Source organism: Cyprinodon tularosa, unplaced genomic scaffold, assembly GCF_016077235.1.
Source record: "Cyprinodon tularosa strain WSP-4 unplaced genomic scaffold, ASM1607723v1 ctg1055, whole genome shotgun sequence".
Classification (NCBI taxonomy): domain Eukaryota; kingdom Metazoa; phylum Chordata; class Actinopteri; order Cyprinodontiformes; family Cyprinodontidae; genus Cyprinodon; species Cyprinodon tularosa.
This window is the reverse complement of record NW_024037844.1, coordinates 623-18,726: the sequence shown is the minus strand read 5'-3', so window position 1 is coordinate 18,726 and position 18,104 is coordinate 623. Positions and strand designations below refer to the sequence as shown.

The window sequence follows — 18,104 nt, the reverse complement described above, 5'->3', positions numbered from 1 at the left end:
TGTAACTGAGCTAATCTGTAACTCTGGGCTAATCTGTAACTCTAAACTAATCTGTAACTCTGGGCTAATCTGTGACTCTGAGCTAATCTGTAACTCTGGGCTAATCTGTAACTCTAGGCTAATCTGTAGCTCTAGGCTAATCTGTAACTCTGAGCTAATCTCTAACTCTGAGCTAATCTGTAACTCTAGGCTAATCTGTAACTTTGGGCTAATCTGTAACTCTGGGCTAATCTGTAACTCTGGGCTAATATGTGACTCTGGGCTAATATATGACTCTGGGCTAATATGTAACTGAGATAATCTGTAACTCTGGGCTAATCTGTAACTCTAGGCTAATCTGTAACTCTGAGCTAATTTGTAATTGAGCTAATCTGTAACTCTGAGCTAATCTGTAACTCTGGGCTAATCTGTAACTCTAAACTAATCTGTAACTCTGGGCTAATCTTTAACTCTAAGCTAATTTGTAAATCTGAGCTAATCTGTAACTCTGAGCTAATCTGTAACTCTGATCTTATCTGTAACTGGGCTAATCTGTAACTCTGAGCTAATCTGTAACTCTGATCTTATCTGTAACTGGGCTAATCTGTAACTCTGAGCTAATCTGTAACTCTGGGCTAATCTGTAACTCTAGGCTAATCTGTAACTCTAAGATAATTTGTAACTCTAAACTAATCTGTAACTCTGGGCTAATCTGTAACTCTGAGCTAATCTGTAACTCTGAGCTAATTTGTAACTCTGAGCTAATCTGTAACTCTGAGCTAATCTATAACTCTGGGCTAATCTGTAACTCTAGGCTAATCTGTAACTCTAAGCTAATTTGTAAATCTGAGCTAATCTGTAACTCTGAGCTAATCTGTAATTCTGATCTTATCTGTAACTGGGCTAATCTGTAACTCTGGGCTAATCTGTTACTCTGAGCTAATTTGTAATTGAGCTAATCTGTAACTCTGAGCTAATCTGTAACTCTGGGCTAATCTGTAACTCTAAACTAATCTGTAACTCTGGGCTAATCTGTAACTCTAAGCTAATTTGTAAATCTGAGCTAATCTGTAACTCTGAGCTAATCTGTAACTCTGATCTTATCTGTAACTGGGCTAATCTGTAACTCTGAGCTAATCTGTAACTCTGATCTTATCTGTAACTGGGCTAATCTGTAACTCTGGGCTAATCTGTAACTCTGGGCTAATCTGTAACTCTAGGCTAAACTGTAACTCTGGGCTAATCTGTAACTTGGAGCTAATCTCTAACTCTGAGCTAACTTGTAACTCAGCTAATCTGTAACTCTGAGCTAATCTGTAACTCTGGGCTAATCTGTAACTCTGAGCTAATCTGTAACTCTGAGCTAACTTGTAACTCTGAGCTAATCTGTAACTCTAGGCTAATCTGTAACTCTGAGCTAATTTGTAACTCTGAGCTAATCTTTAACTCTAAGCTAATTTGTAAATCTGAGCTAATCTGTAACTCTGAGCTAATCTGTAATTCTGATCTTATCTGTAACTGGGCTAATCTGTAACTCTGGGCTAATCTGTTACTCTGGGCTAATCTGTAACTCTGGGCTAATATGTGACTCTGGGCTAATCTGTAACTCTGGGTTTATATATGACTGGGCTAATATGTAACTCTGGGCTAATCTGTAACTCTGGGCTAATCTGTAACTCTAGACTAATCTGTAACTCTGAGCTTATCTGTAACTCTGAGCTTATCTGTAACTCTGAGCTAATTTGTAACTCTGAGCTAATCTGTAACTCTGAGCTAATTTGTAACTCTGAGCTAATCTGTAACTGAGCTAATCTGTAACTCTGGGCTAATCTGTAACTCTAAACTAATCTGTAACTCTGAGCTAATCTGTAACTCTGGGCTAATCTGTAACTCTAGGCTAATCTGTAGCTCTAGGCTAATCTGTAACTCTGAGCTAATCTCTAACTCTGAGCTAATCTGTAACTCTGGGCTAATCTGTAACTTTGGGCTAATCTGTAACTCTGGGCTAATCTGTAACTCTAGGCTAAACAGTAACTCTGGGCTAATCTGTAACTCTGAGCTAATCTGTAGCTCTAGGCTAATCTGTAGCTCTAGGCTAATCTGTAACTCTGAGCTAATCTCTAACTCTGAGCTAATCTGTAACTCTGGGCTAATCTGTAACTTTGGGCTAATCTGTAACTCTGGGCTAATCTGTAACTCTGGGCTAATATGTGACTCTGGGCTAATATATGACTCTGGGCTAATATGTAACTGAGATAATCTGTAACTCTGGGCTAATCTGTAACTCTAGGCTAATCTGTAACTCTGAGCTAATTTGTCATTGAGCTAATCTGTAACTCTGAGCTAATCTGTAACTCTGGGCTAATCTGTAACTCTAAACTAATCTGTAACTCTGGGCTAATCTGTAACTCTGGGCTAATATATGACTCTGGGCTAATCTGTAACTGAGCTAATCTGTAACTCTGGGCTAATTTGTAACTCTAGGCTAATCTGTAACTCTAAACTAATCTGTAACTTTGGGCTAATCTGTAACTCTGGGCTAATCTGTAGTTTAAAATCTTTAGGACAGTTTGTTCTAAGAAAGTTAAGGTGAGATTAGCTGTTGTTTTAACTCTGTATGATTAATAACTTAGGTAAAATAGTTTTACCACTAAAGAAATCAAGTCCAATAGGAAAATATTGGAAGGAATAAAAAAAAAAAAATGTTTCCTTTTTTAGAATATAATGAAAAAGGAAGATCTTGATTAATAGATAGAAACAGAGGAGCTGCTAGCACTAGTGGAGGGAGTCTAGGAAGCAGTGTTACTTTTATCAGCTTTTTTTAATTTAGTCTTAGTCACATTGACAAAAATCAATTTTAGTCTTAGTCATATTTAGTCATTGCCTTCCCAATTTAGTTTTAATCTTATTCTAAATGACGAAAATCTATTTTAGTCATTTTTGTCAACAAATGAGGAATCAGGGCAGAGCAGGCAGGGGGAGGAGCAGGCATTTCGGTCTGATTCTTCATTTCAGGGTTAGTTACCGTCTGATTCCTCATTTCAGGCTTAGTTACCTTCTGATTCTTCATTTCAGGGTTAGTTACCGTCTGTTTCCTCATTTCAGGGTTAGTTACCGTCTGATTCCTCATTTCAGGGTTAGTTACCATCTGATTCCTCATTTCAGGGTTAGTTACCGTCTGATTCCTCATTTCAGGCTTAGTTACCTTCTGATTCTTCATTTCAGGGTTAGTTACCGTCTGTTTCCTCATTTCAGGGTTAGTTACCGTCTGTTTCCTCATTTCAGGGTTAGTTACCGTCTGATTCCTCATTTCAGGGTTAGTTACCGTCTGATTCTTAATTTCAGGGTTAGTTACCGTCTGATTCCTCATTTCAGGGTTAGTTGCCGTCTGATTCTTCATTTCAGGGTTAGTTACCGTCTGTTTCCTCATTTCAGGGTTAGTTACCGTCTGTTTCCTCATTTCAGGGTTAGTTACCGTCTGATTCCTCATTTCAGGGTTAGTTACCGTCTGATTCCTCATTTCAGGGTTAGTTACCGTCTGATTCTTCATTTCAGGGTTAGTTACCGTCTGATTCTTCATTTCAGGGTTAGTTACCGTCTGATTCCTCATTTCAGGGTTAGTTACCGTCTGTTTCCTCATTTCAGGGTTAGTTACTGTCTGATTCCTCATTTCAGGGTTAGTTACCGTCTGATTCTTCATTTCAGGGTTAGTTACCGTCTGATTACTCATTTCAGGGTTAGTTGCCGTCTGATTCTTCATTTCAGGGTTAGTTACCGTCTGATTCTTCATTTCAGGGTTAGTTACCGTCTGTTTCCTCATTTCAGGGTTAGTTACCGTCTGATTCCTCATTTCAGGGTTAGTTACCGTCTGATTCTTCTTTTCAGGGTTAGTTACCGTCTGATTCTTCATTTCAGGGTTAGTTACCGTCTGATTCTTCATTTCAGGGTTAGTTACCGTCTGTTTCCTCATTTCAGGGTAAGTTACCGTCTGATTCCTCATTTCAGGGTTAGTTACCGTCTGATTCTTCATTTCAGGGTTAGTTACCGTCTGTTTCCTCATTTCAGGGTTAGTTACCGTCTGATTCCTCATTTCAGGGTTAGTTACCGTCTGATTCTTCATTTCAGGGTTAGTTACCGTCTGATTCCTCATTTCAGGGTTAGTTACCGTCTGATTCTTCATTTCAGGGTTAGTTACCGTCTGATTCCTCATTTCAGGGTTAGTTACCGTCTGATTCCTCATTTCAGGGTTAGTTGCCGTCTGATTCTTCATTTCAGGGTTAGTTACCGTCTGATCCTTCCTTTCAGGGTTAGTTACCGTCTGATTCCTCATTTCAGGGTTAGTTACCGTCTGATTCCTCATTTCAGGGTTAGTTACCGTCTGATTCTTCATTTCAGGGTTAGTTACCGTCTGATTCCTCATTTCAGGGTTAGTTACCGTCTGATTCGTCATTTCAGGGTTAGTTACCGTCTGTTTCCTCATTTCAGGGTTAGTTACCGTCTGATTCCTCATTTCAGGGTTAGTTACCGTCTGATTCTTCATTTCAGGGTTAGTTACCGTCTGATTCTTCATTTCAGGGTTAGTTACCGTCTGTTTCCTCATTTCAGGGTTAGTTACCGTCTGATTCCTCATTTCAGGGTTAGTTACCGTCTGATTCTTCATTTCAGGGTTAGTTACAGTCTGTTTCCTCATTTCAGGGTTAGTTACCGTCTGATTCCTCATTTCAGGGTTAGTTACCGTCTGATTCCTCATTTCAGGGTTAGTTACCGTCTGATTCTTCATTTCAGGGTTAGTTACCGTCTGATTCCTCATTTCAGGGTTAGTTACCGTCTGATTCTTCATTTCAGGGTTAGTTACCGTCTGATTCCTCATTTCAGGGTTAGTTACCGTCTGATTCCTCATTTCAGGGTTAGTTACCGTCTGATTCTTCATTTCAGGGTTAGTTACCGTCTGATTCTTCATTTCAGGGTTAGTTACCGTCTGATTCCTTATTTCAGGGTTAGTTACCGTCTGATTCCTCATTTCAGGGTTAGTTGCCGTCTGATTCTTCATTTCAGGGTTAGTTACCGTCTGATTCTTCCTTTCAGGGTTAGTTACCGTCTGATTCCTCGTTTCAGGGTTAGTTACCGTCTGATTCCTCATTTCAGGGTTAGTTACCGTCTGATTCCTCATTTCAGGGTTAGTTACCGTCTGATTCCTCATTTCAGGGTTAGTTGCCGTCTGATTCTTCATTTCAGGGTTAGTTACCGTCTGATTCTTCATTTCAGGGTTAGTTACCGTCTGTTTCCTCATTTCAGGGTTAGTTACCGTCTGATTCCTCATTTCAGGGTTAGTTACCGTCTGATTCCTCATTTCAGGGTTAGTTACCGTCTGATTCCTCATTTCAGGCTTAGTTACCTTCTGATTCCTCATTTCAGGGTTAGTTACCGTCTGTTTCCTCATTTCAGGGTAAGTTACCGTCTGATTCCTCATTTCAGGGTTAGTTTCCGTCTGATTCCTCATTTCAGGGTTAGTTGCCGTCTGATTCCTCATTTCAGGGTTAGTTGCCGTCTGATTCCTCATTTCAGGGTTAGTTACCGTCTGTTTCCTCATTTCAGGGTTAGTTACCGTCTGTTTCCTCATTTCAGGGTTAGTTACCGTCTGATTCCTCATTTCAGGGTTAGTTACCGTCTGTTTCCTCATTTCAGGGTTAGTTACCGTCTGTTTCCTCATTTCAGGGTTAGTTGCCGTCTGATTCTTCATTTCAGGGTTAGTTACCGTCTGTTTCCTCATTTCAGGGTTAGTTACCGTCTGTTTCCTCATTTCAGGGTTAGTTACCGTCTGATTCCTCATTTCAGGGTTAGTTACCGTCTGTTTCCTCATTTCAGGGTTAGTTACCGTCTGTTTCCTCATTTCAGGGTTAGTTACCGTCTGATTCCTCATTTCAGGGTTAGTTACCGTCTGATTCCTCATTTCAGGGTTAGTTACCGTCTGATTCCTCATTTCAGGGTTAGTTACCGTCTGATTCTTCCTTTCAGGGTTAGTTACCGTCTGATTCCTCATTTCAGGGTTAGTTACCGTCTGATTCCTCATTTCAGGGTTAGTTACCGTCTGATTCTTTATTTCAGAGCAGCTTCCTATCTGTATATTTCTATGGGCGTCTGAGGTCTGTTATCCTTTTAAACATTTTCTAACAGACTGTTTATCCGCCTGATGCAGGAAAATGAAACAGACTGATATTTAACAGAATATAACATACTATTCAAAACATTAAAGTCTTTTTCTAGTTTGGAATAATTTCAAAGCATTTTCCAATTTTTCAGAATAAAAAAGTTTTTTGGTTTCAAAGTAAAAAAAAAACTGTTAAAGTGAAACTTTGTGCGTTTTAGGAAGTGTTGTTCTGTGGAGCCCGCTGTAGTCAGTATCTTCAGGAAGTGATGTGAGCAGCGGTCCGGCCCGGTTCTGACCCATCAGAACCTCTCGGTTCATTCCCTGCAGACCACTCTAACGACACACATCGGTAACCCCCTCATATCTGTCTGTTCCTTCCAGGGCCGCGCTGCGATCAGTGCTCTCCAGGTTACTATGGCAACCCACAGCAAGCCGGCGGGCAGTGCGTCCCCTGCGCGTGCAACGGCAACATCGACCCCCTGGACCCCGGGTCGTGTGACTCCAGGACCGGGCAGTGCCTCAGGTGTCTGTACCACACCGACGGGTCGTCCTGTGAGAGCTGTGAAAGCGGTTACTACGGCAACGCTTTGGTGAAGGACTGCAGACGTGAGTGATGATACGTGTTGCTGGTTCTCTAAGGTTTATAAGAGGTGATTATGGGTTTATGGCTGAGTGGACCCTGGATTTAGGTCCACTGACCCACTGAGCCCCTCCTCCCTTTGCAGCTCCATTGACCCCCACCCCCCAGGGCCATGCTTCACCAGGTGCACCAGAGCATGGTGCTCCAGAGGTGTTACGTTAGATTTAGCTCATGGAGGACAGGCAGTGGTTCTTCATCCTCCAGGACTCCTGCACCAGGGCAGGATCTCCATCCACTCCGAGGGCAGCTCAACCTTCACCACAGCTTCTCCACACCTTGTAGGGTCCATCACAGGAGCCCAGATGGAACCGGTCCTGTTTAGAACAGGGATCCGATTGTAAACCGGCTTCCTGTGGTCTCCTCCCTGCTGAGCTCCATGGAGAAGGCAGGGCTTCTTAGCATTCAGAGACCTTCATCCCCACTGAACGTCACTGGTCCTGCTGATGGGTAAAGTCTGCTGCTCTCCACCTCCCCCAGACTCACCTTGAACATCCATCCATGCTCTTCAGACTCTGATGGGAGACACAGCCAACCAGGGGGGGAACTGATGAGCCCTCCTGGTGCAGCTGAGCTTTCCCTACAGGGTTCAAGTCCACCTAGTTGTCCCAGTGGCAGCGCTGACCCTGGAAAGCTACTGGGAACCAGTGAAAAGATTGAGTGGGATATTTCAGAGCAGGTTTTTAGTCATTAATGTTTTTAGCATGCTGTATGTTTAAACGCTGCAATGGTGAAGGTATTATCTAAGTTTTCCCGGATATTGGTGCATATTGGAGCAATACCATCAATGCTGTGGAAAATACAAACACCCAGTCCGCTTCCTGTGCCCAGGTTGCACCTGTGTGCCTGCTGGCACCCTGCAGTCTGCCTGCAGCGATGGACGCTGTCTCTGTGACAGTCAAAATGGAAGCTGCCCCTGCAGGGGGGCAGTGATGGGGAACAACTGTGACCAGTGTGCCCCTGACCACTGGAACTACGGCCAGGAAGGAGGCTGTCAGCCCTGCAACTGTCACCCACAGCACTCAGTGGGCTCCCACTGCAACATGGTGAGGAGGAGGAACCAAAGCGTCCAAAGAGAACATGAGGAAAAACATGCTGAGCGTCTGCGTGCTTCTCTCCCCTACAGTTTACAGGCCAGTGTCGCTGTCGCCACGGCTTTGGAGGACAGCAGTGCACTGAGTGCCAGGAGAACCACTGGGGGGACCCACAGGTGGAGTGTAAAGGTACGTCAGGGACAAGAACCTCAGCGGCTTCTTTGTTTTCTCTTTACCCATTTTGATTAGATTGATCCGGACTAAATCCGGATCTGGAAAAGCTAAAGGAGCAGCAGTGTTTCAGTGAGACAGTCTGCAGCTGTGCTGCTGCCACTAACACCTTTGTTTCTAGATGTTGGAGCTTGGCCTGTTTTCAGCTGGTTTTCCTTAGATAGAAAACTTTGAATCAATCTGACTGGATGAAAGAGCCTTGATATGATGATATGTGTTGTGAATTGGCGCAATAGAAATTAACTGAATTGAATTGAATTGAATTTATCGGTGAATATTAGCCACCTGTAAAGCTAATGAACAGACCTGGAGATAAAAGTCAGCTGCAAACATAAAAAACGGTTTGCAGTCATTGTGGCCACAAAGGAGCATGGTTGCAGTGAGTCTGTGACCATATTTAGACTGTCAGGAATCATAGCAGGATAATGTTGGTAAAGAAAACAGCTTCAGCACCTTGACTGAACGTGAATCCTGATGGGGTTTAGATCTTAGTCTGCTGTAAATCTGACTACAGCTCATTCTCTGGGGGGGTGTACTTTTCAATGAGCTTTGCTTATTTTTATTGTTTAATTTATTAGCACGACTACCTCCATATATCCACATAGAGGACCGAACCTTTTTACCGGTCTGAATTTTTCAGCATGCAGAGCGCCATCCTATGTTAGAACAAGAAACTAAAGGTGGGATTAATGGGACAGAGCAGACAGTGACATGTGCTGGTTGGTCCCTACTGATCCATAGAATACTAGCAGAAGTAGTTTGGTTGTGATTTGACAGAATATTAGGGATCTGGTTGAATAAACAGCCAATCTGGAGGCTTTGAAAAGTGAAACGGATAAGAAAAGCTATGAAGACGAGGCAGGAAATTGGAAACATAAGCCTGATCTCAACACTGGCGGTAGGATAATTGTGCAGCATTAGATTAAAGAGAATTTACCCAAATAATTTTATCCGAACCCGGGACCATGTGCTAACAGATTAAATGAGTGATGTCACTGTCTGGTAAAATGGAGCACTTTCACAGAAATTCCAGGTTTTAGATTGTTAGGATAATTATCCATCTTTAACAAGATGTTCGATATCAAAATGTGGGAAAGTTCTAGAAATGGACGGGAAGACGTTCTCTTCAGTTTTAAACCAACCTTCAGGTTCCCCTCTGAACTAAAGGAGGGTCTGTTCTTCCTGAATCGTTTTTCAAAGATCTATTTTTTTTTTGGTGATACCTAAAAGTGTTCATCACTGCTAAGCGTCTGTCTGCTTCCTCAGAGTGTAACTGCCACCCACTGGGTTCCCAGTTACTCCAATGTAACCGAGAGACGGGGCAGTGCGAGTGCCGGGATGGGATGGCAGGGGCCCGGTGTGATGAATGCGCCCGCGGCTTCACGGGTGTCTTCCCAGACTGCGTCCGCTGCCATCAGTGCTTCCAGCTGTGGGACGACTACCTGTGCCAGATCAGAAGGGATCTGGACCACATACAGGATGCTATAGAGAGGATCCTGGAGAGTGGGACCACGCCCGGCGTGGATAGTGCCCGCATCAAGGAGCTGGAGCAGAAGCTGAATCAAGTCCGGGCTCTAATTGATGCAAGGGACATAGAAACGACCCATCAGCTGATTGGACAGAGCATCGACAACCTCAAGTGGGCAACTAATTCTGCATATAAATGTTTTGGCTCCTCTGATACATAAATTCCCCAAATGAACAAAAACCTGCCTTGTTTTTCAGCACAGAGATTCTTCTGATCAACCAAAATCTGAAGGAAATCAACCAGGATACCAACAACACCAAGGGAGCAGACGAGGTCTTAAAGCGCAACCTGGTTGACCTGGAGACAGCACTGAGGGAGTTAAATGCCATGGTATCTCGCAAACAGGAGCAGCTGGAAAACTACTTCAGCTCAGGATTTGCAGGTATCAGACTATGGGCCATCAGACTATGGGCCATCAGACTATGGGTCATCAGACTATAGGCCATCAGACTATGGGCCATCAGACTATCGGCCATCAGACTATGGGCCATCAGACCTTGGGCCATCAGACTATGGGCCATCAGACTATCGGCCATCAGACTATGGGCCATCAGACCTTGGGCCATCAGACTATCGGCCATCAGACTATGGGCCATCAGACCTTGGGCCATCAGACTATGGGCCATCAGACTATCGGCCATCAGACTATGGGCCATCAGACTATGGGCCATCAGACCTTGGGCCATCAGACCTTGGGCCATCAGACTATAGGCCAATAGACTTAGAGCCATCAGACTTTCGGCCATCGGACTATGGTCCATTAGCCCCTTGGGCCATTAGACCTTGAACCATCAAATCTTGGCCCATCAGACTCTAGGCCATCAGACTATGGGCCATCAGACCTTGAACCATCAAATCTTGGCCCATCAGACTCTGGGCCATCAGACTCTGGGCCATCAGACTCTGGGCCATCAGACTCTGGGCCATTAGACTATGGGTCATCAGACTATGGGCCATCAGACCTTGGGCCATAAGACTATGGCCAATCAGACCATGGGCCATCAGACCATGGCCCATCAGACGATGGGTCATCAGACTATGGGCCATCAGACCTTGGGCCATAAGACTATGGGCCATCACACCATGGGCCATCAGACCATGGTCCATCAGACGATGGGCCATCAGACTATGAGCCATCAGACTCTGGCCCATCAGACTATGGGCCATCAGACTATGGGTCATCAGACTATGGGCCATCAGACCTTGGGCCATAAGACTATGGCCAATCAGACCATGGGCCATCAGACCTTGTGCCATCAGACTTTGGGCAATCAGACTATGGGCCATCAGACCTTGGGCCATCAGACCTTGTGCCATCAGACTTTGGGCAATCAGACTATGGGCCATCAGACTATGGGTCATCAGACTATGGGCCATCAGACCTTGGGCCATCAGACTATGGGTCATCAGACTATGGGTCATCAGACTATGGGCCATCAGACCTTGGGCCATCAGACCTTGTGCCATCAGACTTTGGGCAATCAGACTATGGGCCATCAGACTATGGGTCATCAGACTATGGGCCATCAGACCTTGGGCCATCAGACTATGGGTCATCAGACTATGGGTCATCAGACTATGGGCCATCAGACCTTGGGCAATGAGACTATGGGCCATCAGACTTTGGGCAATCAGACTATGGGCCATCAGACTAAGGGTCATCAGACTATGGGTCATCAGACTATGGGCCATCAGACCTTGGGCCATCAGACTATGGGTCATCAGACTATGGGTCATCAGACTATGGGCCATCAGACTATGGGCCATCAGACTATGGCCAATCAGACCATGGGCCATCAGACCTTGTGCCATCAGACTTTGGGCAATCAGACTATGGGCCATCAGACTATGGGTCATCAGACTATGGGTCATCAGACTATGGGTCATCAGACTATGGGTCATCAGACCATGGGCCATCAGACTATGGGTCATCAGACTATGGCCAATCAGACTATGGGACATCAGACTATGGCCAATCAGACTATGGGCCATCAGACTACGGCCCATCAGACTATGGCCAATCAGTCTACGGCCAATCAGTCTACGGCCAATCAGACTATGGGTCATCAGACTATGGCCAATCAGACTATGGCCAATCAGTCTACGGCCAATCAGACTATGGCCAATCAGACTATGGCCAATCAGACTATGGGTCATCAGACTATGGGTCATCAGACTATGGGCCATCAGACTATGGCCAATCAGACTATGGCCAATCAGACTATGGCCAATCAGACTATGGGTCATCAGACTATGGGCCATCAGACTATGGGCCATCAGACTATGGGCCATCAGACTATGGCCAATCAGACTATGGCCAATCAGACTATGGGTCATCAGACTATGGGCCATCAGACTATGGGCCATCAGACTATGGCCAATCAGACTATGGCCAATCAGACTATGGCCAATCAGACTATGGGTCATCAGACTATGGCCAATCAGACTACGGCCAATCAGACTATGGGTCATCAGACTATGGGTCATCAGACTATGGGCCATCAGACTATGGGCCATCAGACTATGGGTCATCAGACTATGGGCCATCAGACTATGGGCCATCAGACTATGGCCAATCAGACTATGGCCAATCAGACTATGGCCAATCAGACTATGGGTCATCAGACTATGGGTCATCAGACCATGGGCCATCAGACTATGGGTCATCAGACTATGGGCCATCAGACTACGGCCCATCAGACTATGGCCAATCAGTCTACGGCCAATCAGTCTACGGCCAATCAGACTATGGGTCATCAGACTATGGCCAATCAGACTATGGCCAATCAGACTACGGCCAATCAGACTATGGGTCATCAGACTATGGGCCATCAGACTATGGGCCATCAGACTATGGCCAATCAGACTATGGCCAATCAGACTATGGCCAATCAGACTATGGGTCATCAGACTATGGGCCATCAGACTATGGGTCATCAGACTATGGGTCATCAGACTATGGCCAATCAGACTACGGCCAATCAGACTATGGGTCATCAGACTATGGGTCATCAGACTATGGGCCATCAGACTATGGGCCATCAGACTATGGCCAATCAGACTATGGGTCATCAGACTATGGGCCATCAGACTATGGCCAATCAGACTATGCGTCATCAGACTATGGGCCATCAGACTATGGGTCATCAGACTATGGCCAATCAGACTACGGCCAATCAGACTATGGGTCATCAGACTATGGGTCATCAGACTATGGGCCATCAGACTATGGGCCATCAGACTATGGGCCATCAGACTATGGCCAATCAGACTATGGCCATCAGACTATGGGTCATCAGACTATGGGCCATCAGACTATGGGCCATCAGACTATGGCCAATCAGACTATGGCCAATCAGACTACGGCCAATCAGACTATGGGTCATCAGACTATGGCCAATCAGACTATGGCCAATCAGACTATGGCCAATCAGACTATGGGTCATCAGACTATGGGCCATCAGACTATGGGCCATCAGACTATGGCCAATCAGACTATGGCCAATCAGACTACGGCCAATCAGACTATGGGTCATCAGACTATGGGCCATCAGACTATGGCCAATCAGACTATGGCCAATCAGACTATTGACCATCAGACTATGGGCCATCAGACTATGGGCCATCAGACTATGGGTCATCAGACTATGGGCCATCAGACTATGGGTCATCAGACTATGGCCAATCAGACTATGGGTCATCAGACTATGGCCAATCAGACTATGGGTCATCAGACTATGGGCCATCAGACTATGGCCAATCAGACTATGGCCAATCAGACTATTGACCATCAGACTATGGCCAATCAGACTATTGACCATCAGACTATGGGCCATCAGACTATGGGCCATCAGACTATGGGTCATCAGACTATGGCCAATCAGACTATGGGCCATCAGACTATGGCCAATCAGACTATGGGTCATCAGACTATGGCCAATCAGACTATTGGCCATCAGACTATGAACCATCAGACTATGGCCAATCAGACTATGGACCATCAGACTATGAACCATCAGACTATGGGCCAGGCTATCAATCATACTGAGCTTAGTTTTAAAGCTCAACTCCTTCCTAAGTAGAAAATGCACCAGAGGCGTTTCATCTCGTTAGCGCAGAAAAGGAGCAATCACACATACGTCTTTTTTCGACAGCATTCTGTGGTCTACAGTTTAATTATTTATTCTAGATCCATAAAAAAAACATGTACATCTAAATTGCTCTGATACGCCTCTTTAACCAGCAGAAGAAGAAATCTCAGCTGCTCTAGTTTCCCACGTCATGAACAAGCAGAGCTAAAAATAAAGAGGAAAAGAATTTTGATAAAAAAATAGAATGAAAAAAGTAAAACTGAATTTCCTTTTAGAGATCAATAAAGTTTGATTAAATTGAATAAAATAAAAATGCAGCCACAACAAAAACTGAGGAACGTTTTTTAACCGGTTAATTCCCAGTGAGCTTTGTCCCACATTGTTTACTTTTAGATCTGGTCACACTTTAACTAACCCATATATCCCTGATTAGATTATTAATCCATGAGGTCAAAGTTCTGATCAGGTGTAAATTTCTGTTTTCATAAATATGGCGTTAAGCTGCGCTGCTTCCATCAATACTGGGAACACATTTGGTGCATTTCCTCCTTTAGTCTCAGAGTTCTAGTTTGAATCCAAGCTGTCCAGAGGGGGCGCTGTGTGCGGCATTCTGTGTGTGTGTGTGGGGGTTACTCCGCTTTGACCGATTGCTGCTGTTTTCCCACAGACCAGTTTGACAAAGTGAAGAAGTTCTACCAGGAGTCTCAGCAGGCGGAGGAGAAATGCAACGCCTCGGTGTCGGGTCCTGAGAGTCCGCTCCAGCAGTCCAACCAAACTCGACAGGTTACAGAGGAGCTGCTGAGCAGCACCAAAGACCAGCTGCTTCAGAACGCCACCGCTCACAACAGGTCATTGAATGAGCTGCAGCAAAAGGCCCAGAACCTGAGTGAGGAGCTGCAACACCTGAGCCAAAAGGTAAGAAGCTCATCAAAGCTGCTTTTAGGGACCTAGATAAATCTGCAGCTCTGATCCAATCAGAACACAGCAGAGCCTGATGCGTTCAATAATTGGGCAGGAATTACTGCATCTATGCAGCGTAGCATAGAAGCTGCTTCATCAGGTTTACCAAGAATAAAAAACTCTTCATCATCGCAATAACACCCCTCATCTTCCTCAGTTCTACAATCTGCTGCATAGCCTCCGGTTTAGGCGTGGCCTAACCCTAGAAGGTGGCGGTTCCAGCCCATCTTCTGGATACATTTGTGTGACGTTCTTCTTGAAGTAATGACTCCAGCTGCTGCTGAGCCTTCAGACCAGCGAGTGCTTCATCCTCTGAAGGATGCATCTCAGGCCCTTTATGAACATTTTCTTCTGAAGTTTCTCCTTCCACTAGACCTTTCAATCCGTGTGCTTGGAGACGGTTTTCTGCACTTTCATTACCACTGACCTTTTGTGGCCCCTCCTCCTGTCAGTCAGAGCTCTGTCGTCCCCTAGTGGGGCGGTGTTGAACTGCGGAAGAGCGTGAAATGTTCCTAATCTGAAGGACTTTCTCTGACGTGTGTCCTTCACACACAGAGCTGATAACTGTGGCGTCAAATTTGATTTTGGTTTGTACTTTGCAGAGGGAACTATTCTAAAGCCTCTGATGCTGCGTACTGAGCATCAAAGCCTCTGATTTACATGCAAAGAGGTGCAGCGGTGCATCCGAGCGTTTGACGCTGGAGTTTAAATTAACGTTTTACGGCTGGACGCCGGAGCGTCAACCAATCAGAAAAGCTGATCCAGGACTTTATTTAGAGAGATCGGCACTACCTGCAAGCTGTCATTGCTTCTGCAGACATTCTGAATATGGAAAATTAAATAAATATCAAGGGTTTAAACTCCACAAGTAAAAAAAAAGCCAGAATAATGGAATGTTATGTAGAAGGTGAGCTCTGATCATTATTGCTGCACTAAAACACTCTTTATGAACATGGAGAAACAGTTTATAAATACTCAAATTAACAAGAGATTTTCAAACCTGAAGATGAAAAAATATCTGATTATATATTCTGGTTCTTGCAATTTTTACCACAAACCATAAAAACTCTTTCTATTCACCTTCAGCCGCTACGAGCGGCAGCAGGAAATCCCCCACAGGCTGGCCGCAGCAGAGAGCTTCCAGCGGGGGGTTCCTGCGCCGCCTCCCGGCGGGATGCTGGAGGTCTGACGCTCCCAACAGGAACTGCATAATTTAGTGGGATCCTGGTGAACAGAGGATGTTTGGAGGTGGACTTTCTAGCTTAAAAATGTGTTCAAACTATTTTTCCAGCTCCTAAAGTAAATAAAGCGGAGCTGCTCTCTAGCTGAAAGCTACAGAACAGAGCAGATAAACATCCAGAGCGCCGAGCAGCGAAGCAACTGGACCAGTTTGATCCAGCATCCAAACTTTACGTGTTTTTGATGCTCATAACGCCTTTGGTGTGAACGCAGGACGAGGGTGACCCCCAGACTCTACGTTCTCTGTCAGCGTCCGCACTCACGTACATCGTGCAGAGCACAGGTGCTGTCATGTTAATTAATGAGAACTGCTCCACATCCATTCCTCCGCTCTTCCCCGTCCACCCAGTCTTCTCCGTCCTACACCATCAATACGGAGCAAAGCTATTCATGGTTCAGCTCTGGTCCGTTGGAAGCCGACCAGATCAACATCTGCAATTACAACCAAACAGGAAAAAGAACATCAAGAAGATCTGGTTTGTTGAATAAAAACATAGAAATGACAGATCGGTAACTATGCTATTAGAATGCTAACTAATGCTTGCGTCGAGCTCCAAAGGACTCAGACCGCGGAGGATGTAGACTTTGTTTTGCACAGGCGGTCTGGAACGGAGCGGAGCTTTTAAGGAGGATGTCGGGATTAAAGCAACTCAGTTCTCCATCTGATGTTGATCTCCTGACCAAATATCTTATCATGGAGTTGAGGTGGTGGCGGTCTTTAGGTCCAGGATATTTAGGGTTCTCGTTCCTGGGATGGTTTCTAGAAGCAGCCAAAGCTAAAGATAAGATCCAGCTTAAAGGATGAGGATCGTAACCTTAAGAAGCTGCAGAAACATCATAGATAAGGGAGAAAATTAAGCTTTTAATCTTGTGAATTGTTTAACATTCTGGTTTAAACTGTTTAATAAATGAATCACCAAATGTTTTCATAAGAAGAAAAAAGATGTTTTTTTTTTAATCAAGGCTAAACTCTTTCTAAGCTTGAAGATCGTTGCAGCCAAACTCCTCTGAGCTCTTCTCCCTTCCTCCTCTGAGGTGTGTGGCGGTTCCAGCAATACCAGCCAAAATGGCAGCTGCCCTGAGGGGGTGTGTGGAGGCCTGGGTTGCCGGGATGACCAGGGTAACCTTGTGTGTGGTGGAGAGGGATGCAACGGGACAACCAGCTCTTCACTGACTGCGCTGAATAACGCCAGAAAGATCTCAGACGACGTGAAGGCGGCCATGGAGGAGCTGCAGGCCGTTTCAAAGAAGGTACATGAACCTCCTGTTGGGAAACCGCTGGGACCACATCAGGCTGAGTGTGTGACTGCTTTGGTCCTGGTTCTAGCTTCAGGACATAGCTTCCCAGACCCAGGCGGTGAAGAACCAGACCATGGACGCCCTGGAGAAGGCCCAGAAGAAGAAGGAGTACTTTGAAAAAAGCAATAAAGATCTTAAAGATTTCATTAAGAAGATCAAAGACTTCCTGACAGGTAAGCAGAAGCTGTGCTCAGGTGGAATCCACACCGTGTGACCGAGGTTAAGCTCCTTCTGTTGCTGTGTGCTGAGCAGAGGAGGGCGCAGACCCTGAGAGCATCCTGAAGGTGGCGCAGCAGGTCCTGGACATCCGGCTGCCGCTGGACCGAACCGCCCTGGACAACATGACCCTGCAGATCAGAGACAGCATCGCCAACCTCAGCAACGTCCAGAGCGTCATCAACCAGACGTCGCAGCTCATCCGTGGCGCCGAGGAGCTGCTGAGGAAGGCTAAGGAAGCAGAGTGAGTGACCAGATGCTGGGATCTCAGTCCTCATCGCCAGGAAACCGAGTCACGTTTGGTAGAAAGTTCCAGCATTTCTGACTCATCTCTCTCTTTTTATATCAGATTTAAATTTTATTCTTCCTCAGACCTTCAGCTCCTTTGGGGACCCACCCTGACTTACTGTAACTCACCCTGATGCCCCCGTTAGTGTGAGGAAGAAAAACAGTCTCATTGAAATCTGACCTTTTTTTTACATATTTAATTCCTTACCCTAAAATTTTATCTGGAAAAAAAAATCAGCTGCAAAGAATTCAGGTGCAAAAATGCAATCAAGCTTGCTTTAGCTTGAGTTCACCAAAAGGTCAACACTTTTGCAGGGGAATCTTCATCAGATAAAAAATTCAGTGTTTAAACTTTGTTGTACAAAAAAGGCAGATTCCAATGAGACTGTTTTTTTCCTTATTGGTGTATTATATTCTTTCTTTGTTTATTCAGTTTTGTTATTTTTCATCTATT

At 45.1% G+C, this 18,104-nt stretch overlaps 1 protein-coding gene across 4 annotated transcripts in view; it reads left to right on the top strand.

Annotated features, from left to right (window-relative positions):
* LOC119783888 (laminin subunit beta-1-like) overlaps positions 1-17,634 on the top strand; it is a 78,833-nt gene extending 61,199 nt beyond the window's left edge. For all 4 annotated transcript variants that reach the window (XM_038285625.1, XM_038285617.1, XM_038285640.1 and 1 more), the window contains exons 23-31: positions 6,509-6,733; positions 7,596-7,810; positions 7,891-7,987; positions 9,296-9,668; positions 9,755-9,939; positions 14,316-14,563; positions 16,883-17,098; positions 17,175-17,319; positions 17,399-17,634. In XM_038285625.1, the coding sequence (XP_038141553.1) occupies positions 6,509-6,733; positions 7,596-7,810; positions 7,891-7,987; positions 9,296-9,668; positions 9,755-9,939; positions 14,316-14,563; positions 16,883-17,098; positions 17,175-17,319; positions 17,399-17,610 (1,916 nt within the window). In that variant the 3' untranslated portion in view covers positions 17,611-17,634. The remainder of the gene's footprint in view (positions 1-6,508; positions 6,734-7,595; positions 7,811-7,890; positions 7,988-9,295; positions 9,669-9,754; positions 9,940-14,315; positions 14,564-16,882; positions 17,099-17,174; positions 17,320-17,398) is intronic.
* The last annotated feature ends 470 nt before the right edge of the window (positions 17,635-18,104 follow it).